At 37.4% G+C, this 24,699-nt stretch overlaps 1 protein-coding gene across 1 annotated transcript in view; it reads left to right on the forward strand.

Annotated features, from left to right (window-relative positions):
* The window catches only part of IFIH1 (interferon induced with helicase C domain 1), a 59,669-nt gene extending 36,088 nt beyond the window's left edge, over positions 1 to 23,581 (forward strand). The window contains exons 6-16 of the mRNA XM_068967463.1: positions 4,719 to 4,929; positions 5,972 to 6,189; positions 7,342 to 7,458; positions 9,450 to 9,573; positions 10,129 to 10,392; positions 11,651 to 11,910; positions 14,301 to 14,450; positions 18,676 to 18,837; positions 22,231 to 22,421; positions 22,910 to 23,003; positions 23,104 to 23,581. Of these exons, the coding sequence (XP_068823564.1) occupies positions 4,719 to 4,929; positions 5,972 to 6,189; positions 7,342 to 7,458; positions 9,450 to 9,573; positions 10,129 to 10,392; positions 11,651 to 11,910; positions 14,301 to 14,450; positions 18,676 to 18,837; positions 22,231 to 22,421; positions 22,910 to 23,003; positions 23,104 to 23,283 (1,971 nt within the window). The 3' untranslated portion in view covers positions 23,284 to 23,581. The remainder of the gene's footprint in view (positions 1 to 4,718; positions 4,930 to 5,971; positions 6,190 to 7,341; positions 7,459 to 9,449; positions 9,574 to 10,128; positions 10,393 to 11,650; positions 11,911 to 14,300; positions 14,451 to 18,675; positions 18,838 to 22,230; positions 22,422 to 22,909; positions 23,004 to 23,103) is intronic.
* Positions 23,582 to 24,699: the final 1,118 nt, after the last annotated feature.

A 24,699-nucleotide genomic window follows, 5' to 3' on the forward strand; every position in this document is an offset into this window, starting at 1 on the left:
TCTGGCTCTCTTTGTGTCCTTCAGGAGGAAGTCAATACCACCCAAAGTGAGTCTCAGGAATTCCAACACCTGCCACCTCCTGTGACAACGTCTTTTTATTCTGTAGACCAAAATATGCTGCTTCTTTGGAATATCTCAGCCCATCCTTTATGCACAGAACCTCAGGTTTCTATGCCACTCCAGACCATGGTGGTGGTGGTTTAGTCTCTAAGTCATGTCTGACTCTTGCAACCCCATGGACTGTAGCCTACCAGGCTCTCTGTCCTTGGGATTTCTCAGGCAAGAATACTGGAGTGGGCTGCCATTTCCTTCTCTACTCCATCGTATGGAGATTCTTAAATGATTCAGCAGCATGAGACTATTTAAAGACAAATCAAATGCAGAGCCTGCCCTCAAGGAATCTATGGTCTAGGAAATGAGAGCTGTGTATTAATATAATAATGACTACTGTGTTGCACTTTACATCCTCTCACTGGAATCACACAGCTCTTCTTTTTCAGTTCAGTTCAGTTCAGTCGCTCAGTCGTGTCCGACTCTTTGCGACCCCATGAATCACAGCACGCCAGGCCTCCCTGTCCATCACCATCTCCCGGAGTTCACTCAGACTCACATCCATTGAGTCAGTGATGCCATCCAGGCATCTCATCCTCTGTCGTCCCTTTCTCCTCCTGCCCCCAGTCCCTCCCAGTATCAGAGTCTTTTCCAACGAGTCAACTCTTCACAGGAGGTGGCCAGAGTACTGGAGTTTCAGCTTTAGCATCATTCCTTCCAAAGACATCCCAGGGCTGATCTCCTTCAGAATGGACTGGTTGGATCTCCTTGCAGTCCAAGGGACTCTAAAGAGTCTTCTCCAACACCACAGTTCAAAAGAATCAATTCTTCAGTGCTCAGCCTTCTTCACAGTCCAACTCTCACATCCACACATGACCACAGGAAAAACCATAGCCTTGACTAGACGGTCCTTAGTTGGCAAAGTAATGTCTCTGCTTTTGAATATGCTATCTAGGTTGGTCATAACTTTTCTTCCAAGGAGTAAGCATCTTTTAATTTCATGGCTGCAGTCACCATCTGCAGTGATTTTGGAGCCCAAAAAATAAAGTCTGACACTGTTTCCACTGTTTCCCCATCTATTTCCCAAGAAGTGATGGGACCAGACGCCATGATCTTAGTTTTCTGAATGTTGAGCTTTAAGCCAACTTTTTCACTCTCCACTTTCACTTTCATCAAGGCTTCTTTTTAGTAACCATAAATATCACCATTTTAGCAATCAGGAAACTGAGGCTTTGGGCTTTAATTGGCCTGTCAGGTGTCATCTGCAGCAGAGCTGAGACTTGAACCCTTTTCTTCTGAAGGGAACTGGTTTTCCCTTCTACCGTTCTCTACTACTAGAATAAAAAGATGGTGAAATACCAGGGAAGTTTTCTGAGTACTGGCATTATGTCAGCCTCTATTTCATTTATTTTTCATAACACTTCCATCACAGGTTGATATTTTCCTGACTTTGTTAATTGGAGATAAGAGATGCTTAAGTGACTTGTCCAAGGTCACACAATAAGCAAGTAGCTGGAGTATTTGTTTTCAGAGCTCACTTTCTCTCTTCTGGAGCATGCAATCTCCACTACATTTAATCTTCTTTTACTTCTTCAGACTCTTTTTTGCTGACTTCCTTCTTAGATTGTTTCCTCTGTCTTGTATAAGTAGAATGAAAAGAATAGTCCTATAAAACTGAATCAGAAATGACTTTGTGGAAGAAAAAGAACTGTGGTTCTCTTTTAAAAAAATTTTGAAAAAACTTAAATGTCATATTGGAAGCTTCATAAAGTGCAGGCTTCAAGACTCTTTCCTAAATATGGTCAGTCTCTAGGTTCAGTAGTTCTTGAGTGGGGCTTGGGAGTCTGTGTTCTCCAAATCTCTCAATTGATTTTGTGACAGACAGACAAGAGATCTCACTTCGGAGGGAGAAAAACAACTAAGTGAAATTTTCTCTTTCAACCCTGTGTTATATTCTTTCACTTACCAAACTTTGTTATTTATTCACTTTGTTTCCTTGGAATTCATGGGCTCCTTTTAGCCCCTTCTCCCCTCCTACATTCACTCTTAGAAGCCCTCATCATTTCTACTAAATAATAATACAAAGAAGTGTTCTTCCTTGGTTCTGTCCAACTAAGAAGGTCAGCCAGCCCTTATTTTTCACATAAACAGAGTTCATCTTGAAATTTAAAAAATGAATATTTTTTAAATTTTTAAATAAGATTACAAAATCTTATTTAAAAATCTTATATTATCTAATTTGATCTTATTTTAAAAATCTTATTTTTTAAATAAGATAACCACTGATCACATTATCAGATAATTGCATGAGGAGAAATGTAATGTTCATTCCTTGATGTTTGCCCTTGAAACTCTTTCTGCCAACTTTATTTGCCATGCTGTACATTCCTGGGCTTCCACTGTACAGCTTCTTGTGGGATATAACCTTCAAGGTGGCCTGGTTCGGAAAGATCTCTTGGAGAAGGAAATGGCAATCCACTCCAGTGTTCTTGCCTGGGAAACCCCATGGACAGAGGGGCCTGGAGGGCCACAATCCTTCAATTTGATAAGAGATGGATACAACTTAGCAACTAAACAACAGGGACCCGGTTATTCCTTTCCCTAGTAATCGAGCTATTCTAAATGACTGGTGATGTGAGAACCTTGAGGTGTCAACTCAGTCACCTTCAGTGGTCACTACAACATACAAAGACTCAACTCCTTTGTTCTCTACTGAGCAACAAAACCTTAACACTTTGACCAGGTTCAGCTGTTACCAAGGCTGGACATTTCTAAATGTAAAGTGAGGTAGAATGCAGAGTAATGACCTCACTGGGCATTGTGAATGCAGGACTGAAGAACTGACAGCACTCCTCCAATTCAGCACTAGGCTCAGGGGCAAAACAGTACCAGCCTTGCAGGTCTCACTTCTCAGACAAGGGATTGAACCTGGGCCAGGGCAGTGAAAGCCAGAATCGTAATCATTAGGTCACCTGGGAGCTCCCATAAGTTTGTTTTCTGTGTCTGTGAGTCTGTTTCTACTTTGTAAGTAAGTTCATTTGTATTTTAGATTACATTTAGTTCATTTGTATTTTTTTTAGTTTACACATATATTGTTGTTCAGTCACTAAGCCATGTCCAACCTCAATGCCGTGCTCCTCTGTCCTCCGCTATATTCTGGAGTTTGTTCAAAGTCATGTCCATTGAGTCAGTGATGCTGTCTAATCATCTCATCCTCTGTTGCCCCCTGCTCCTCCTGCCCTCAGTCTTTCCCAACATCAAGGTCTTTTCCAATGAGTCTTTATATCAGGTGGCCAAAGTATTGGAGCTTCAGCTTCATCATCAGTCCTTCCAATGAATATGCAGGGTTGGTTTCCTTTAGGATTGACTCATTTGATCTCCTTTAAATCTAACAGACTCCCAAGAATCTTCTCCAGCATCACAATTGGAAAGCATCAGTTCTTCAGTGCTCAACCTTATTTATGGTCCTACTCTCACATTTGTACATGACTACTGGAAGAAGCATAGCTTTGACTGAATGCTTTGACCTCTCTCAGGAAAGTGATGTCTCTGCTTTTTAATATGCTGTCAAGTTTTGTCATAGTTTTTCTTCCAAGGACAGATTACATGTATAAGTTATATGATATTTTTCTTTCTCTTTTTGACTTAGTTCTCTTAGTAAGTTAATCTCTGTGTCCATCCATGTTGTTTCATGTGGCATTATTGCATTCTTTTTGTGGCTGAGTAATATTCTATTATATGCATATATATATATAAAACATCTTTTTTATGCATTCATATGTTGATGGACATTTAGTTTGGTTCCGTGTCTTGTCTATTGTAAATTGTGCTGCTATGAACACTGAGATTCATGTATCTTTTCAAATTAGGGTTTTTGTCTTTTCTGGATATATGCCCAGGAGTAGGATTGTTGAATCATTAGTAACTCAATTTTTATTTTTTTTAAGGAACTTGATATTTTGTTCTTTTTCAGCCACCAAAGCTGGTCTAGCAGTCCATCCCTTCAACTCCACCTGTTCTCCTAGACAATGTCTTAACCTTCTTACCTTTGGTTTTCTGCATCCTCCAATTCCTTAGGCAGGCTGGCTCTGGCGTGATCCTCCAACAACTCTACAGCCCATAAGGGTCCTGTGAACTGTTATATTGAATTTAAAATGCTCTTGGTGTTCATAGCCCTTTATAGCTTGACTTTGTTTTAAAAATTCAAATTTTGTTTCTTATTCAGGCCTAATTTCTGTTTATCTCTTCACTAACCCACAGTTTGCAAGATTAAAATTTTTTCTAAACCCTTCCAAAATGGAAGTTGCTTCTTCCATTTTGCTATCACTTTCTTTGTTTCCATGGAAGAATTATTACATTGTGTTGTGATCATTTGTTTTGTTTTCTTGAGTCTTGATCCATGTGCTCGGCTAGAAAGAGTTCCTGAGAGTTGTCAGCTATACCTTAAACATCTTTGTGTTCCAGACACAATGTCTACACCTAATGAAAAGACATTGAATAAATGCTTATTGACGTGTGGATGAATGAAATGATGGATAGGCTGTTACATCTAATTAACTTATAATGCAAACATTTCTGTTAATGCTTGGGACATAGTAGGCCTTTGATTAATACTATTTTTGTTTGACAATACTTTCTCTTTCTTTTTAACTTTGGCATGTTTAAAGGTACCATTAGTTGAACAGCTCTTCCGCAAAGAGTTCGAACCATTTTTGAAGAAATGGTATCATGTTACTAGATTAAGTGGTGATACCCAATTGAAAATAACATTTCCAGAAGTTGTCAAGTCTCATGATGTTATTATCAGTACAGCTCAAATCCTTGAAAACTCCCTTTTAAACTCCGAAGAAGGTGAAGATGATGGTATAGAGTTGTCAGGTTGGTTGAAATGTTTCTTTTTATAAAATAGTATTAATATTGATAGTAGTAACAGGGACTGTATTAGTTAAGTAAGTTTTTAAAGGTTGATTAAATATTTAAATGTTTATTATTTTTATGTTTTATCAATTTTTAATTGAAGTGTAGTTGATTTACAATGTTGTATTGATTTCTCCTGTATCGCAAAATGATTCATTTATACATATATACATTATTTTTAAATATTCATTTCCGTTATTGTTTATCATAGGATATTGAATATAACTCTTCTACACCCTAGTTGTTTATCCATTCTACGTATAAAAGCTTACATCTGCTAACCCCAATCTCCCACTCCATAATTTTGATTTAGATTGTCTTCCATTGCTTAAGTTTTCATTAAAAACCTTCTTCCTTGGGGAAGCAAACAAAAAGTGGGATAAGTTTTTAACTAGGTCACTTTATTCTGCGTCAATATATCATTATTAAATCAAACAGTTACTGGACTTCCAATTTGCTCAGTATTTCTAAGTACCAACAAGTTCTTTTTAAGTTTTAGTGGATCCTGTTAGATATGCCCTCTTCTCTGTAGAATAAATACAGTCCTTTCTATTTTGTGGAAGATGGGAAGAAAAGGTAGGGGCAAAGTAGGGAAGGAAGTATATGAAATCATAATTAAATGCAATGTTAAAATAAGGTAAAATTATTCTTTTTTAAATAATGTTTTTCATTTGATAGAATGAAGATAAAATTTGCCAACTTTAAATATTTTGTTAAAGAACAAAAATGTAATTCTGAGAGTGGAGTAAGTCAGTATTTGATCCATCCCATAACACTTTTTAGATCTATAAATTTTCTGAAACTCACCTATTAAATGGGGATAATAACAGGGATAGTTTCATGGTTAATATGCATGAACATCTGTATATACAGGTGACTAGGATACTTACATTTCCCTTTAAAAAGTGAGAGATACTTGGCTGCTAAGTTTACTAACTTAAAGGTACTTTTTCACTATATTTTGCCAATGTGGACAAATAAACCATTTTAATTTCCTTTTAAGACTTTTCTCTCATCATCATTGATGAATGCCATCACACCAACAAAGAAGCGGTTTATAACAACATCATGAGGCGTTATTTGAAACAGAAGTTGAAAAACAATAAACTTAAGAAAGAAAACAAACCAGTGATTCCCTTACCTCAAATAGTGGGACTAACAGCCTCACCAGGTGTCGGAGGAGCCAAAAAGCAAGCCAAAGCAGAAGAACACATTTTAAAAGTAAGTCATTAACTTTATGCAGGAGTCAAAAAACCAAAGTTAGAGCAAATGCCAGTGCTTCTCGGTTAAGATTAAGTCCAAGTGCTGTGGAATGCATGAAGAATGGTATTCCATGCTCATGAGTTAAAAGAAACCTATATGCTTTGAAGTGAATAGACTCAGTCTTGTACAAAGCAGTAAGTGCCTTAATAAATTACTGTGACAGAGAACAATATCAAAAACGTTATGGAGAGCAAACTTAGTGAAAAATGGGGACAAATTAAATACCTGCCTTTAAATATCTATCCCTAATTGTCAAACCTTATGATCTATTCATAGAAGTATGCATAAACTATGAAAGTTTTTAATTTTCATACATACTCTATGCATTTCAAAATTGCATGTTTCTTCTGTGCCTTTTTATTGTTGTTGTTCTGTGTGATACTCAGGTTCCAAGTAATTCAAATTAAATGGGAAATGGAGATATGAGAATCTTTAATTAAAAACATATTTCTTGTCCACTGCCCCAAAATGGTAACAACACATATAGTACTATTGTTGATCTCAAGCACTGAAAGAATTCAGAGTAATTCACATAAGATGTTGACACAAAGGCATTGTATTTGCATTTTAAGTCCCTTATTTTTAAGTTGAAGTTGGTAAAAAGCATAGAGAGTAGACAAAAGCACAATTATTTTTTCCAACATTTTATTTATTACTAGAATTAAGGACTAACTCCAATCTAAATCCAGGTACATGGGCTTTGTCTGCTCCTATCTTTGCACTGTCCTCTTTATGTGTAGAAAAAAGTGGTAATATGATCCATGGATGTCAAGATGACCCATAAATGCCTTGTGTAATATGGTTAGCTTATAAACATTCTTTTTGCATCTCTGCAATTTTCTGTACTCTCTCCATGTTACTTTTTCCATCTGGAAAAATGGAATTTAAGAAATGAAAAGAAATACTTTTTCTGGAATTTTCTACCAACTTGATTTAGAAGTTCTGTTTTTACTCTATCAGGATGAATGTTACTGGTTGGACCCACAGTGAAGCAATACTAAAATACTGCGTTTAGCAAATCATGCTACATATTTCTCACACAAGAAAAAATTCTACATTGAATCAATTGAAAAGGAATAGTATTTGAATATTGAAGTGTCTCTTTTTCAGATATGTGCCAATCTTGATGCAGTTACCATTAAAACCGTGAAACAAAATATTAATCTACTTAAAGAGCAAATAAAGGAGCCATGCAAAAAGTTTGTAATTGCAGATGACACCAAAAAAGTATGTGCTTAAATTTTATATATATTTGATTGATGATACTATATTCAACTGAAAGATGCAAAGATTATCTTACACTGACACTCTGAATAATATTACTTTAAATTTTTGCAGAAAAGTTTGTTTTATTCTTTTCTATTGATATTAGGCAGCAAAACACTGCTGTGAATTCTTAATCTTTTGGTTTTCTAGTTTGTACAAAGAGTAGCTTAGTGTTTTGTTTACTAAGTATCAGTTGTGGTGGGAGAGAAAGGGTAAGGGTGGGGAAGGTTGTAAAGCTAAACTAGAGAGGTTACCATAGTTTCTTTTATTTGTTTTACTCTTCTGCATTGGTTTCCCCAACATTGAACAGAGCCATTTTTGACTACCAGATTTCTGTTGGCAATGATAACAGGTATCCCACCTAATTGACATATTTAGTTTCTTAGGAAACTATGTACAGTAAAGAAGTGAAATATTTACTTTAACAGTGCTTTTGTGATGAATATCTTATTATAAAAATCAACCTGAGTCAGTTTGAACGTTGTGACTAGAACGTTATGCCAGTACTTTCTTTTGTAAACTATAAAAAGCACCATAAATTTTAGCTGTGTGTCCTTGATAGTAAGTGTAATCTTTGCAAATCTACCTCATAAGGATGTTGAGTTATGAAATACGCATAATAGATAATATTGTGTTTGAAATATAAGCACCAAACTAATGTTAGCAACCAATCTCCATAGGTCATTCTTTTCTGGAAATTTTGAAAAATAGAACTGTCTGTTCCAGCTGAACTAGCACATTTGACTGTACCTGATTTTTCTTCACTTTTTTCATTCAGTTTTACTTAATAAGTTTAAATGCATGTTTCTAATCATAATCATTAAAATTAATCCTCAGCATCCTCAAAGAATTTGCTACCTTATCTTTTAACTTAATTAACTTATGCTGTGCTTAGTCATTCAGTTGTGTCCGATTCTTTGCGACCCTGTGGACTATAGCCTACCAGGCTCCTCTGTCCGTGGAATTCTCCAGGCAAGAATACTGGAGTGGGTTGCCATGCCCTCCTCCAGGTTCCTCCAACTTAATTAACTTTAGTTATACTTTTTATTGGGTTTCCCTGGTAGCTCAGCTGGTAAAGAATCCACCTGCAGTGCCAGAGACCTAGGTTCACTCTCTGGGTTGGAAAGATTCCCTGGAGAAGGGAACAGCTACCCACCCCAGTGTTCTGGCCTGGAGAATTCCATGGACTATATGGTCCATGGGGTCAAAAAAAGACGGACATGACTGAGTGACTTTCATTTCACATACATTTTTATTGAAGTGTTAATATAACACACATACAGAAAGGTTCAAATTCATACGTGTACAGATTGCTGAATCTTCATAAACTGAAAACACTTGTATAACCAAAATCCAGATCAAGGGACTTCCCTTGCAGTCCAGTGGTTAAGACCCCATCCTTCCAGTGTAGGAAGCGTGGGTTTGATCCCTGGTCGGAGAACTGAGATCCCACATGCTAAGCAGTGTGGCCAAAAATAAAAAATGAAATCCCCATAGTATGTATTCTTCTATGTCTGGCTTTTCTCAAAACTCTACCTTTTAAAATTTTATCTTGGTACAAATAATATTGAAACCAGTTCTTCACCAAGAATGTTTTTTTAAATTAAGTTTAGGCTTTTTAAATAATTGGGATATTACTTTAATATGTATTTTTAAAATAGCTATGAGCATTCAAGATGTAGGACATTCATTAATTTTATTTTTTGAGTTTTAAACGGGAAATTCCAGCACAGATACCTAGTGTTGGTGTGGTGTGGCTTGAGGGTTGAGGTAAAATAGAAACTGATAAAAAAAAAAGAAAATGAATGCATAAAGAGGTGATCAGAGTAACTTGTTACTTTGTCTAGACAATGAGTCTGAATCAAATTTGTTATAACATATAAATTATTAAAGATAATGCTATTAATTCAATAATATAAACATATAAGAATAAGTATATCATTTATTTTTAGGATCCATTTAAAGATAAGCTGCTAGAAATAATGACAAAGATTCAAATTTTTTGCCAAATTAGTCCAATGTCAGATTTTGGAACTCAACCCTATGAACAATGGCTCATTCAAATGGAAAAAAAAGGTAATTTGGGTTTTAACATAACATTTGCTTTATCCCATGTTTATACCAAGATTCCAGGTCACGTGTTCCCAAGCAAACTGAAAGCAAATATAATAGCAAATGGAATTTCTGTGTTCTAAGTAGGACAAGGATAAAAATGTCCTGACTCCTTATCTAAGGAAAGAGGCACAAATTCATCCATTTTCTCTTAATCTCCAGAGTCTTTCACTTATTATATATTTAAAGTATTAAGATAAATATTAGCATCTCTGTTTCCACATGAAAACTTAACTAATGTGTTTTTCATGCTATTCCTCAGAGTCAGCATGAATCAAGTGGTTGTTTCTTTTTTGTGTGTGTGTGCTGATGCAGAATAGAAGTAGCAAGCCTAGGAGTCAGAAATTCGCCTCCTTTATGTGCTCATGGCACATTTTGAGCCTTAATTTGCTCATTTCAAAACCAAAGTGAAGCCTATTTTCAAGTCAGTATCATAAACATATTAACATATTTAAGTCCACAGCACACTTGGGGGAGTATTCTACCATTATTTCATTGTACATAACATATTTTTCATAGCTGCAAAAGAAGGAAATCGCAAAGATCGTGTTTGTGCAGAACATCTGAGGAAGTACAATGAGGCCCTACAAATTAATGACACAATCCGTATGATTGATGCATATAATCACCTTGAAACTTTCTACAATGATGAGAAAGAGAAGAAGTTTGCGGTCCTCCTAGGAGATGACAGTGATGACGATGGTGATAATGAAGATGTGGGTGATGGAAAAACACCTTTGAAGCTGCACGAAACAGATGACTTTCTCATATCTCTATTTTTGGGTAAGAATCAGTGTAACATTTTTGCATGGACTCATGCATTTATCACTTTGGCATGAACCCACTGCTTCTTAAGAACTCTTCAAAAAGTTCTCTTAAAATTTCTCGTTTTGAAAGAAGAAACTCCATTCATACTGGAGCTATTTCTAATTGATGAGATTAACTAGCGATGAGCTGTATTATCTTAATTTATCATTTGGTCATCTGGTTTTATTATTAGGTTGACCACAATAAATTTATTTTAAAAACTAGCCTGATTATTGGATATGGCACAAGATTAACTATAGCTGAACTTCTTAGTACTTCATTATATGAAGTCTTCCAGTTAGTTATTCATATATTTTATAAATTTGAGCTAATTATTTCTTGCAAATCAAAACTGTAATAAAATGTCACCTCACACAGTCAGAATGGCCATCTACAAATAGCAAGTGCTAGAGAGAGTGTGGAGAAAAATGAGCTGTCCTGCACTGCTGATGGAAATGTAAATTTGTGGAGCCACTGTTGAGAACAGTATGGAGGCTCCCTAAAAAACTAAAGACAGAGTTACTATATGATCCAGCAATCCTATTCCTGGGCATATATCCAGAGAGCACTCTAATTTGGAAAGATGCATGCATCCAAATGCTCAGAGCAGCACTATTCACAATAGCCAAGACATGGATGCAACCTAAATGTACATCAATAGATGAAAGGAGAATAAAGATGCTATACATCTATATCTATATTCATATCATCTGTATCTGTAGCTATACATGTACACAGACAATGAAAGATACTACTCAGCTATAAAAGAAGAATGAAATAATGCCATTTGTAGCTACATGGGTGAACCTGGAGATTATCATACTAAATGAAGTAAGCCATTCAGAGAAAGACAACTAATTATCTGGTATCACTTATATGTGGAAAGTCAAATATGATACAAACTTATTTATAAAACAGAAACAGACTCACAGACACAGATAGGAAACTTATGGCTACCAAAGGGGAAAGGCAGAGGGAGAGGGATAAATTGAGAGTTTGGGATTGGCATATACAAACTACAATCCATATATATATATAAGACAGATAAAGAGCAAGTCCTACTGTATAGCCCAGGGAACTGTATTCAGTATTTTGGAATAAGCCATAATGGAGAAGAATACTTAAAAATGTATATATATTTCTGTATACCTTGCTGTGTATCTGAAACTGACAGAACATTGTAAATCGAGTATGCTTGAGTTAAAAAAGGAAATAAATGAATTATTTCTTAAAGGAAATAAGAAAAAGTTGAAAAAACTAGCCCAAAACCCAGAACATGAAAATGAAAAGCTCATCAAATTGAGAAACACCATAATGGAACAATATTCAAGGACTGAAGGGTCAGCACGAGGAATAATTTTCACAAAAACACGACAGAGTGCATATGCCCTTTCCCAGTGGATTACTGAAAATGAAAAATTTTCAGAAGTAGGAGTCAAAGCCCACCATCTTATTGGCGCTGGACACAGCAGTGAGTTCAAGCCCATGACACAGGTGAAAACATCCTTTTGGATTTTTTTTCTTATGTTGTCATTTCTCTTCACTTGTAGTCTTTTTTCATCAATCTTCTCACCAACCCACAAATACTTTAATAAAATGAAACAATTGTTCTTGAAAGAAAATGTGAGTTTAATAGCCATCAATCTGTGGCGTTTCATAGGCTAAACTTTGTTCTAGGAATCACTTTCTCCATGTTCTTGGAGGAACTTTCTATATTGGGTTTCTTTTGCAAAAATGCTTAACACCTAAACTTAGTAACAAAATGGGAAAACAGTCACAATATAATATCAAATGGAAAAGTCAAATTTCCACAAAAATGTGTGCATTATAATTAGAACTATGTAAAATATGTTTGCATAGGATGAGATCTTTAAGGGAACTTGGAAAAATTAAGACATTTGATGTGATAGAGATTTGGGACCATGAGAGATTTTCTTTTCAAGTTTTGTTTTGTTTTGCTTTTAATTTATTATACTACTTATGTGAACAATAAAAAACACTTGGAAGAAGGAAAAAAAGACACTTATAGAGATTATAAATATAAGTGAAACAGAAATGGCTCATTAGTGTAAAATGTCTTCTGAAGTCCTATTTGTCCTGAGTTTTTCTGGACAAAGGGACACTTTAGTTCCATTAAGGTCATCATCATTTGGTTCATTGGAACAAACTGAATTTATTTTAACATTGATTGAAAAGAAGTTGTTCTTCAAATTGTGCACCAAAACTCTTGGTAAACTCTCTACTTATATTGGAGTTGCCTCTAAAGTTTATGCCAAAGAAAACACTGTTTTCTTTAGGTAAGGAGTTTACATCCTTCTTTATGATGAGAGCTGCTTTACCTGATATGTTTTCCTCTTTGCCCGAGCTGCCAGGAAACTTATAGCAAAACTGAAGTTCATTCTCTCAGCTTCTGTTTTAATTCCTATAAGTCATATACCTATACTTTTTCACTTTTGGTCCCACTTTTTAGTTTTTATTCTGTTCGCTTTAGTGTTAAGACTTTGATTTTATTTGGGCTTGGCTCCTCTTTGGAAAGAGATGGGTTACAAATGGCAAGCATGCATTCAAGCCACTTTTTGCTTATCCAGTTTTGACTAGGTGGCTGAATGCCAAAATATAGAACACACCCCCTTCCTCACTCCCCACATCCTCACCTGTAGACTAACTTGGACTTACTCATTGGAAGAGGAGTTAAGCATTTATGTAATATGATGGGAGGGTCTGACACTTAGTCTGAAACTCTCACTATTAAAGTTACTCCTTTGAATGAAGGCACAAACATCTAAAATTCAAGGATCTGTCTAGTTTGTATCAATAGTGGGCATGAGTGCAAGAAGGAAAAATTACCAGAGAAGACTGGAGAGGGATCTTTCTGCAGGATTCTCCAGCAGTTAGAAGTCAAAAAGAAAGATATATGTCATCCTGCCTCTGAAAAGAATTGGATGGGAATAGGAGAACATACAGTCTGTCTGACAGGTGTATTTTTATTTAATGTATGGAGGCAAAAGATAGGGTAAATATACACCAAAGGCCACTGGATCAACAGCTTTGATAAGAATAGTTATGAAAATAAAACTCCACTGGCTACAGCAAGCTAGGATTATGCTCACCAGTTCCTCCCATGTAAGAGCCAAAGTGAATATTTGATTCCTTTACCTATGTTAACTTGCAAAATTCAGATTTTTAAAATTTAAATATAACTTTTAATTACCTTTTTAATAACCTATTATTTCATTTTTATTTATATCATCCTTTTGAACAGATAATATATTTACCTCTTTAAAAATTAATAAGGTACAGGGCAAACTGGTGTCCTTCAGTCTCCCAGCTCCTCTCCCTGGAGGCAACCAACGCTTTCAGTTTCTGCCAGGAATACTTCATGTTTCTTTGCTTGAATGACTCTTAAAGTGACCAAATGCAAAATACAGGGTATATTTTCTCTCTGACTCAAAATTTGACTGTCTTTAAAAGTGTCATTGCATCTTATTCTCTGACTGTTAAAGATTCGGAAGTTAATGTAGTAAAAAGCAAAGCCTGTTTTAGTTTCTCATTGCTGTATCCTCTTCTCAGCTGAAAGCATCTCCTCCTTTCTTCCTCCTAAGTCACCCATCAGTTTGTTTCCTTGGCACAAATGATGGCCTTCCCACCTCCAGACTGGAGGATGGAAATATTTTTGTTATTGTGCGGTAATCCCAGATTGGAAATCAAATGTTGCCTCACCATCATGTCTTTGTTCAATGCCAAAAACAGATGGCAGCAAATCCGTGTATGATCTAATCCTTTCATTTACACTGACCAGTTGCAATTTAGTATTTCTTTTCCTAATTAGAAGATTTTAATGTGTTTAGCATTACAACATTTAATTTACTAAAATGTTTCTACAGAATGAACAAAAAGAAGTCATTAGTAAATTTCGCACGGGAAAAATAAATCTGCTTATCGCTACCACAGTGGCAGAAGAAGGTCTGGATATTAAAGAATGTAATATCGTTATCCGTTATGGTCTCGTCACTAATGAAATAGCCATGGTCCAGGTACATTCAGATACCTCAAAGATGTTAATTTCTTAATTTGTGTTCTTGTTTTGTTTTCTTTTAGTAAAAGCACACATGAAATGGAAAGTGAAAGTTGCTCATTTGTGTCCAACTCTTTGCGACCCCATGGACTATACAGTCCATGGAATTATCCAGGCCAGAATACTGGAGTGGGTAGCCCTTCCCTTCTCCAAGGATCTTCCAATTCAGGGATCGAACCCAGGTCTCCCACATTGCAGGCGGATTCTTTACCAGCTGAGCCACAGAGGAAGCCCTTTTTTTCTGTGTTTTGATTTCTTTTAATAGAACAGCACACATAGTTTAAAAAAATATATCTGTTTTCTTACAAAAAGAGAAATCAACCAGATAATCAGAAAGCCACCAAATTAAGAAATACTTGTATTTCAGAAGTTGATGTGTTAAATGCCTCACTACTCAGAATCAATTTTTCATGAGGATGATAGCATTGATGGTGAGGTTCCTGGTCAAGGCCATAACATTTTTGTTACTCAGTTCAGTTCAGTTCAGTTCAGTCACTCAGTCGTATCCAACTCTTTGCAACCCCATGAATCACAGCACGCCAGGCCTCCCTGTCCATCACCATCTCCCGGAGTCCACTCAGACTCACTTCCAATGAGTTGGTGATGCCATCCAGCCATCTCATCCTCTGTCGTCCCCTTTTCCTCCTGCCACCAATCCCTCCCAGCATCAGAGTCTTTTCCAATGAGTCAGCTCTTCGCATGAGGTGGCCAAAGTACTGGAGTTTCAGCTTTACCATCAGTCCTTCCAAAGAACACCCAGGACTGATCTCCTTTAGAATGGACTGGTTGGATCTCCTTGCAGTCCAAGGGATTCTCAAGAGTTTTCTCCAACACCACAGTTCAAAAGCATGAATTCTTCGGTGCTCAGCTTTCTTCACAGTCCAACTCTCACATCCATACATGACCACTGGAAAAACCATAGCCTTGACTAGATGGACCTTTTTTGGCAAAGTAATGTCTCTGCTTTTCAATATGCTATCTAGGGTGGTCATAACCTTCCTTCCAAGGAGTAAGCATCTTTTAATTTCATGGCCACAGTCACCATCTGCAGTGATTTTGGAGCCCCCAAAATAAAGTCTGACACTGTTTCCACTGTTTCCCCATCTATTTCCCACGAAGTGATAGGACCAGATGCCATGATCTTTGTTTTCTGAATGTTGAGCTTTAAGCCAACTTTTTCACTCTTCTTTCACTTTCATCAAGAAGCTTTTAAATTTCTCTTCACTTTCTGCCGTAAGGGTGGTGTCATCTGCATATCTGGGGTTATTGATATTTCTCCTGGAAATCTTGATTCCAGCTTGGGCTTCTTCCAGCCCAGCGTTTCTCATGATATACTCTGCATATAAAGTTAAATAAGCAGGGTGACAATATACAGCCTTGATGTACTCCTTTTCCTGTTTGGAACCAGTCTGTTGTTCCATGTCCAGTTCTAACTGTTGCTTCCTGACCTACATATAGGTTTCTCAAGAGGCAGGTCAGGTGGTCTGGCATTCCCATCTTTTTCAGAATTTTCCACAGTTTATTGTGATCCACACAGTCAAAGGCTTTGGCATAGTCAATAAAGCAGAAATAGATGTTTTTCTGGAACTCTCTTGCTTTTTCAATGATCCAGCGGATGTTGGCAATTTGATCTCTGGTTCCTCTGCCATTTCTAAAACCAGCTTGAACATCTGGAAGTTCACGATTCAGGTATTGCTGAAGCCTAGCTTAGAGAATTTTGAGCATTGCTTTACTAGCATGTGAGATGAGTGCAATTGTGTGGTAGTTTGAGCATTCTTTGGCGTTGCCTTTCTTTGGGATTGGAAGGAAAACTGACCTTTTCCAGTCCTGTGGCCACTGCTGAGTTTTCCAAATTTGCTGGCATATTAAGTGCAGCACTTTCACAGCATCATCTTCCAGGATTTGAAATAGCTCCACCGGAATTCCATCACCTCCACTAGCTTTGTTTGTAGTGATGCTTTCTAAGGCCCACTTGACTTCACATTCCAGGATGTCTGGCTCTAGGTGAGTGATCACACCATCGTGATAATCTGGATCGTGAAGATCTTTTTTGTACAGTTCTTCCGTGTATTCTTGCCACCTCTTCTTAATATCTTCTGCTTCTGTTAGGTCCAGACCATTTCTGTCCTTTATCGAGCCCATCTTTGCAAGAAATGTTCCCTTGGTATCTCTAATTTTCTTGAAGAGATCTCTAGTCATCCTCATTCTGTTGTTTTCCTCTATTTCTTTGCACTGATCGCTGAAGAAGGCTTTCTTATCTCTTCTTGCTATTCTTTGGAACTCTGCATTCAGATGCTTATATCTTTCCTTTTCTCCTTTGCTTTCCACTTCTCTTCATTTCACAGCTATTTGTAAGGCCTCCTCAGACAGCCATTTCTCCTTTTTGCATTTCTTTTCCATGGGGATGGTCTTGATCCCTGTCTCCTGTACAATGTCACGAACCTCCATCCATAGATCATCAGGCACTCTATCTATCAGATCTAGGCCTTTAAATCTATTTCTCACTTCCACTGTATAATCATAAGGGATTTGATTTAGGTCATACCTGAATGGTCTATTGGTTTTCCCTACTTTCTTCAATTTAAGTCTGAATTTGGCCATAAGGAGCTCATGATCTGAGCCACAGTCATCTCCCGGTCTTGTTTTTGCTGACAGCATAGAGCTTCTCCATCTTTGGCTGCAAAGAATATAATCAGTCTGATTTCGGTGTTGACCATCTGGTGATGTCCATGTGTAGAGTCTTCTCTTGTGTTGTTGGAAGAGGGTATTTGCTCTGACTGGTGCGTTCTCTTGGCAAAACTCTATTAACCGTTGCCCTGCTTCATTCCATGTTCAAAGGCCAAATTTGCCTGTTACTCCAGGTGTTTCTTGACTTCCTACTTTTGCATTCCAGTCCCCTATAATGAAAAGGACATCTTTTTTAGGTGTTAGGTCTAAAAGGTCTTGTTGGTCTTCATAGAACTTCAAGAACATCAGCTTCTTCAGTGTTACTGGTTGGGGCATAGATTTGAATTACTGTGATACTGAATGGTTTGCCTTGGAAATGAACAGAGATCATTCTGTCGTTTTTGAGATTGCATCTAAGTACTGCATTTTGGACTCTTTTGTTGACCATGATGGCTACTCCATTTCTTCTAAGGGATTCCTGCCCACAGTAGTAGATTTAATGGTCATCTGAGTTAAATTCACCCATTCCAGTCCATTTTAGTTCGCTGATTCCTAGAATGTCGATGTTCACTCTTGCCATCTCCTGTTTGACCACTTCCAATTTGCCTTGATTCATGGACCTAGCATTCCAGGCTCCTATGCAATATTGCTCTTTACAGCATCAGACCTTGCTTCTATCACCCACTCCAATATTCTTGCCTGGAGAATCCCTATGGACAGAGGAGATTGGAGGGCTATACTCCATGGGGTCACAAAGAGTCAGACACGACTGAACAACTAAGCAGAGCAGAACATAGTAATGTACCACCACATTGAGTGTGTTTTCTTACAACTTTGAAGGTAGATGCCAGAAACAATGGCACTCACCTCAGCTCTGGTGTCAAAGTCAGATAGGCCCTTCTCCCCAGTTGTCCCCCTACTGGGAAGGTGGGCAATGGGGCTCCCCATTCCAAATCACTGATGATGGTTTGCAGGGTTTGAGAAGGGTACCTGGGGAAAAGAAAGGCAAGACAGGATGGCCTTGTGTCATTGAGGCTTTTGAGGGCCAGTGTGGGCTTCCGTGGTGGCTCAGTGGTAAAGAACTCACCTGCCAGTGCAGGAGATATAAGAGACAGGTTCGATCCCTAGATTGGGAAGATCCCTTTGAGAAGGACATGACAACTCTCTCTAGTATGATTGCCTGGAGGGTCCCATGTACAGAGGAGCCTGGCAGGCTCTAGTTCATGGGGTCACAAAAACTCAGACACGACTGCAGTGACATAGCACGCATGTACCCATGCATGTGGGAACCTAACCATCATCATTCTACAACATTGTTTTTCACTGAAGTGCATTTTGAGTTTCAAATAGCCATCTTATTAAGAAAATGGATAATAACTGACCTTACAGAGAATAGAGGAATCATTTGATGATGGGATATTGAGCAGTGAATATCATTCTGGAACAAAAACAGGAGCATTTGTAGCAAAGCACAGCCCTTCATTGACTTCATTGACTTGATTTCTTTCTGTTCTCAGGCCCGTGGTCGAGCCAGAGCTGATGAGAGCACCTATGTTCTGGTTGCCCAAAGCGGCTCAGGGGTTGTTGAACGTGAAACAGTTAATGATTTCCGAGAGAAAATGATGTATAAAGCTATAGACCGTGTTCAAAATATGAAACCAGAGGAGTATGCTCATAAGGTATTGATTTGGGCTAACTCTGAATTTAGTTTTCACTTTTAAATGGCTGTCTGTGGTTGCCATGATATCTCTTTGTGTTTAAGCATCTAAACAGAAATTGTGCTGAATTATAAATTCCAGTTTGAAAGACTGTTTTGAGACCAGATTCACATACAAAGACTCAAGATCCGTGGTGGGCAGAAATCATCAGGGAGCTGTTCTATAAAGTTTGACAATATAAATTTAGATTTTCCCTGATCCAGAAAAACTAGTGCAACTCACTTATTCAATTCAACCTGGTTGTTTTGGTCCCATCTAATCTGTACAGGCACAATTTTTTTCATTTTAGAAATATTTGTGAAGTGCCTACTGCGTGTTAGGCAACAGGCAACGCTGTTATAAAAACAGTGAATGTAGCCGCAAGCAACGCAGATAGATCCCTCCTGCATGAAACTTGTATTTGAGTGAATACATGGTGAGATTTGAGGAGGAGAAACGATAAAGAGAAATAAAGCAAGTAATACATGTATGGAGAGGAGAGCTGAAGCATTAGGTCAAGACAATGTGAAACAAACATCTAGTTGGGCACTTTAGGTTAGGTGTTTGGGAAAGGCCTCTCTAAGAGGGAGAGACATTGAGGCTAGCCCCGAATGTTAAGAAAATAGATCATATACCATCTTGCTGCATCTCAGTTTACTAACATAGAATCATTTGAGTTGTGAGAGGAATGCAGCAAAGGAAGAATGTATTTCTACAATATTTCAGGAAATCCCCCATACCACTGAATTAAAGACTGTAACTACTATAATAGCAAACAATCCATTTAGAAGAAAATTCACACCCTTGCATATGGGTGTGAATGTTAGTTTCTTAACATTGGAATTGGCTCTACCCTAAATAGAGTTTCACGGAAGGGATGCTTTCAAATTGGTGTGCATTGCTATAACCAACTCCAAGGTTTCCTGGCCAGGTTTCTACACGAATTTATATTTTAAAACCCCTTTAAATATAAGGCAAACCAAACATTTTGTGGTGTCAAATCAAACATTTGTAGCCATATAATACCACTGGAAAGTTAGCACTTTACATTTAAAGTACTAAATGAATAAATCACGTGGGATGTTTTTCAAAGATTGATGTTTCAAGACCAGTGTTTTGTATAAACTCTAGAACCATCTCTGGAGTTTGTGAGTCACACTTTTCCAGATAATCTCTAGAAAAGACACAGTCTCTTTGGGGGCCCTATGGACTATCTTATTTAGGTCTCCTTTGGCTAAGAGACCTACTCTCTTAAAATTGCTCCAGGTAGACAAACCCAGAGAAGGGATGGCAATGACATGGGGTATGTGTCACCACTACTCTGTTCAAAGCCCCATCACACATTGCCACCAGGTCAAAACACTTTTCTACTGATTTAAGAATCCTTCTCAACATAACATTGGGGCAACCACTAATAAACAGTTTGAGTTGATATATAAGGGGAGGTCTATTTTCCATGTTATATACTGAGTTTATGCATAACCCCAAGCTTCTTCAGTCAAATCAGACTTCTAGGAGTAAGTTGAAGATACTAAACATTGTCCCTGGCCTTGACCCAACAACATTTGCCAGATTACATTTTAGCTGGAATTAGACTGATTATTATTGGAGAAGGAAATGGCACCCCACTCTAGTATTCTTGCCTGCAAAATTCCATGGTGGAGACTAGTGTGCTACACTGCAGTCCATGAGGTTGCAAGGAGTTGGGCACGACTGAGCATGCATGCAGACTGATTATAGCTCTGCCTCCCATATATTTGTTATGATTTCTTTTCTTTTCTGGCCCTTTTAGTTGTTTCATATCCTTAACTAGCTTAGAGTTATTCTTTTGGTTTCTGGTGTCCTGGTTACATAGCCAAACACTGACCTTTGTTTTGTTTGCTTTTTTTTTCTGTTGCATTCATAGTTATTTCTTAATTGCCCATATGTATCTGTTCCTATGCCAGATCATCTTTTCACCAGCTCACTGAACTGTAAATATCCTGCAAGAACAGCCTAATTAAACTTTTAAAGAACAGAATACTTCAATTCATTATACTGTTATAATTTACATAGGAAATTTGTCTTCATACTTATCTGATTAAATCGTATTATAGCCCACAGGTTCACTTGCAAGGTTTGTTCTCTTTTCTGTACTAACTATGGCTGCCTCAAGTCAAGGTCTAAAACAGAGGTGAGAGCCAGAGAACTGGGCTATTCAGTTTTTGTTCATCAGCACGGATAGTTTACTTTTCCTGAAAACTTTCCTTTGATTTTAAGGAAAACAATGGCTTCCTCCACAACTTAATATCAATTTTTCATCTTTGAGAGGTTTAGTTTGGAGGTAAATTATTTAAAAACTAAAATTGTCTACTGTGAAGTTGTATGAGAACTGGCTAGTCTCTATCTCAAGTTTTATATCTCTCATAAATTATATTATTTCTGTTATGAATAAGTTTCTCCATTAGCCACAGAATTGGGAATATAAAAATTTAAAGATTTTATTCTCTCATATAAAGACTGTGGGTAATCTAGACATAACACAAGAGCTCCGTGATGTCATGAGGATGCCAAAATTCCTTTCTCTTCTCTGCCTTTTTACTATTTGGCTCCCATTCTCAAGGTCAAAGCTTTTAGAATTTCAACTGCTGCATGTTCACTCTAAGAAGGAAGGAGGAGAAAGATGGAAAAAGCAACAGTGCCCATGCCAGCTACCTGATACTTAAAGATCCTTTCTGGAAATTTTGTTCAACATCTTATAGACTTATGTCTTAAAGGCCACTGACTCATAAATGTAGTTATTTAGTGGTGTATTTCCACTCAGAATAAAATTGTAGTTCTGTTACTATGAAGAATGGATCCTAGGTGGGAAACTAGTATCTTCTGTCACAATTGTATAGAGATAAAATAGTGACAAGTCTGGAAGTTACACTGTATGAAGAGAAATGAAACAAACTGCAGGCTTATCATGGATAAGAAACGACTAAGGGTGATGAAGTAAGAATGTTTAGTTCTTTAAAGAGACTTCATGTGGAAGAAAGAGTAAACTTATTTTATGAGATAAAGTTAAAACCTATGGAGATGCGGATTAGAAGGAGTTTCGTTGTTTTTGTCTTTGTTTCCTTCGTCTTTATTAAATATTGCCAAACATTTTCTCACAGTAGAGTGTTTTAAAAAATGGAATGGGATATGTTTTGCACACTTAAGGATTCCATATTTCCATGATTGTAGGAGAAGATTCTATACGAAACTCTTTGGGAGCCATCACCTCATCACTTTTATTTTTAGACTATAAGTCAAGTGTATATTTTCATAACTATCTAAGATCTCTGAATTCCAGGCAACTTACTTCATTGAAACTATGAAAAAAAACTCACATTGAATATTCTTTTGCAGATTTTGGAATTACAGATGCAAAGTATAATGGAAAAGAAAATGAAAACCAAGAGAAGTATTGCAAAGCAGTTCAAGGACAAGCCATCATTAATAAATTTTCTGTGTAAAAACTGTAGTGTGCCAGCCTGCTCTGGAGAAGATATCTACGTAATTGAGAAGATGCACCATGTCAATATGACACCAGAGTTCAAGTAAGTCCAAGAGAAGACTTAAAGTCTCTTAAGTTTCTTTATAAGGGATAAAGCAGTTTGTATTGTAAATGGTCTAACAAAATAGTACACATGAGATTCACTATTTTTCCAGAACTTCCCCTTCTTAGTCCCCAAATTATGAACCTTATTTCAAGGGTCCATTTTTCAAATATATACACAAAGGCAGGAAAGGAGAAGTGTAAGACCCAAAGCCATTTTCATCTAAACCAGATCAGTTTGTGAATGCTCATGTTTATTTTCATCTTCTTGAGCATCTTAAGTCTAATTAAAATAATCAACAGACATGGAAGAAGCCATAAAAAGCAACATACTGTGAGAGGTGTGTGCCCAGTGATTTGGCTGAAGGGATGAAGGATAGAACGGTGCATGCATGTGGATGACTGGCAAGCCCAGTAGTGTGTGCCATGGGCTGTGTACTGGTCCTTTATGAATTCTCAGGGATAATTCTGACTCCTTGATAATTTTAGGAAACTGTACTTTGTGAGAGGAAACAAAGCACTGCAAACAACGTGTGCTGAGTATCAAACAAATGGCGAGATAATCTGCAATAAATGTGGCCAAGTAAGTAAACTGCTGTGGGCTTAATTTTACTTTGGCCAAAAGGGATTCTTAATTGAATGTGCATTTAATCTTTCCTCTCCCTCTCTCTTTTGTTTTCCAGGCTTGGGGAACGATGATGGTGCACAAAGGCTTAGATTTGCCTTGTCTCAAAATAAAGAATTTTGTAGTGGTTTTCCAAAATAATTTACCAAAGAAACAATACAAAAAGTGGGTAGAATTACCAATCACATTTCCTGATCTTAACTATTCGGAATATTGTTTGTTTAGTGATGAGGACTGACGTTTGATTCCAGATTTCTTTTAAAAATATTAACAACTTGACATTTACATGATTTTGATTGTTTTCATCATACTACAGAACTTATGTGAACATTAATAAAAGTCAATGCTTTACTCTGTATTGAGCTATATGAAAGAAGACAATATATTATGCTTTCAATTTCTACCTTGTTGGTGGGCAGAGGTTAAAAATGAAAACCTTCCAGCAAAACCCTTTAGTGTGGAGCAGTATATTGCTGTGGGAAGGATGTTCGAGTATAAATAAGGATCTGAGGTACTAATCTCAGTCTTGTCACTAAATTTCAGAATAAAATTAAGCAAATCAGTTCATCTTTCTGAACCAGTCTCCTTTTTGGTGAAATGGTAATGGTACTATCTGCTTTTGCTTTTATTGGCTTTCTATTGCTTCATAGGGCTTCCCTGGTGGCTCAGGGGTAAAGAATCTGCCTGCCAATGCAGGAGACCAGTGTTTGATCCCTGGGTTAGGAAGATCCCCTGCAAAAAGAAATGGTAACCCACTCCAGTGTTCTTGCTTGGAGAATTCCATGAATAGGGGAGCCTGACAGGCTTCAGTCCATGGGTCACAAAACTGTAGGACATGACAGCGACTAGACAACAAGTGGCTTAAAACAACACCCATTTATTAATGCACATGTTCTGTAGACCAGAGGTTGCTCAGCACCTCAGAAGTCTGAAAGTCAAGGTGTCAGGTGATGTTTTCACCTGGGTACTCTGGAAGAAGAATCACTTCCAATCTTTTCAGGTTGTTGGCTGTCATTTCCTTGCAACTGAAGAATAGGATTGCTATTTTTTTATTAGCTGTCTACTGCTATTTCCTTGTTACTGTCTACTCTAAGCCCCACAAGTCACCCTTATCATGTGGCCTGCTCACGGGGCCTTTCACAGCTACTTGCTTCTTCACGGCCAGCAGGAGACTCTCTCAAGTGTGCTAAGACAGTCTAACTGCAATCATGGGAATTTTAACTGTAATCCCATCATATTCACAAATCCTACCCATATTCAAGGTCGGGGGAATTTTCAGGGAATATATACCACCAGCAGAGATTTTGGAAGCCTTCTTAGAATTCTGCTTCCCACATCCTTGCCCAGTGTTTATGATTAAGTAATATATGTGTTTGGCATGAGTTTGAACAAACTCTGGGAGATAGTGTAGGACAGGGAAGCCTGGTGTGCTGCAGTCCATGGGGTAGCAAAGAGACACAACTTAGCAGCTGAACAACAACAGCAACAATATATACGTATGTATGAAAGTATTTTGAAAAATATGAAGTACCACGAAAGGCAAGGTATTGTCAGGGGACTGTAATCTCTTCACTTCTGTCTCATTACAACAAAGATCTGAAGCAACAGACGTTAAAGCCCTCGGCACATCACAGCTCTCGGACAGTCCATGGTA

Source organism: Capricornis sumatraensis, chromosome 3, assembly GCF_032405125.1.
Source record: "Capricornis sumatraensis isolate serow.1 chromosome 3, serow.2, whole genome shotgun sequence".
Taxonomy (NCBI): Eukaryota; Metazoa; Chordata; class Mammalia; order Artiodactyla; family Bovidae; genus Capricornis; species Capricornis sumatraensis.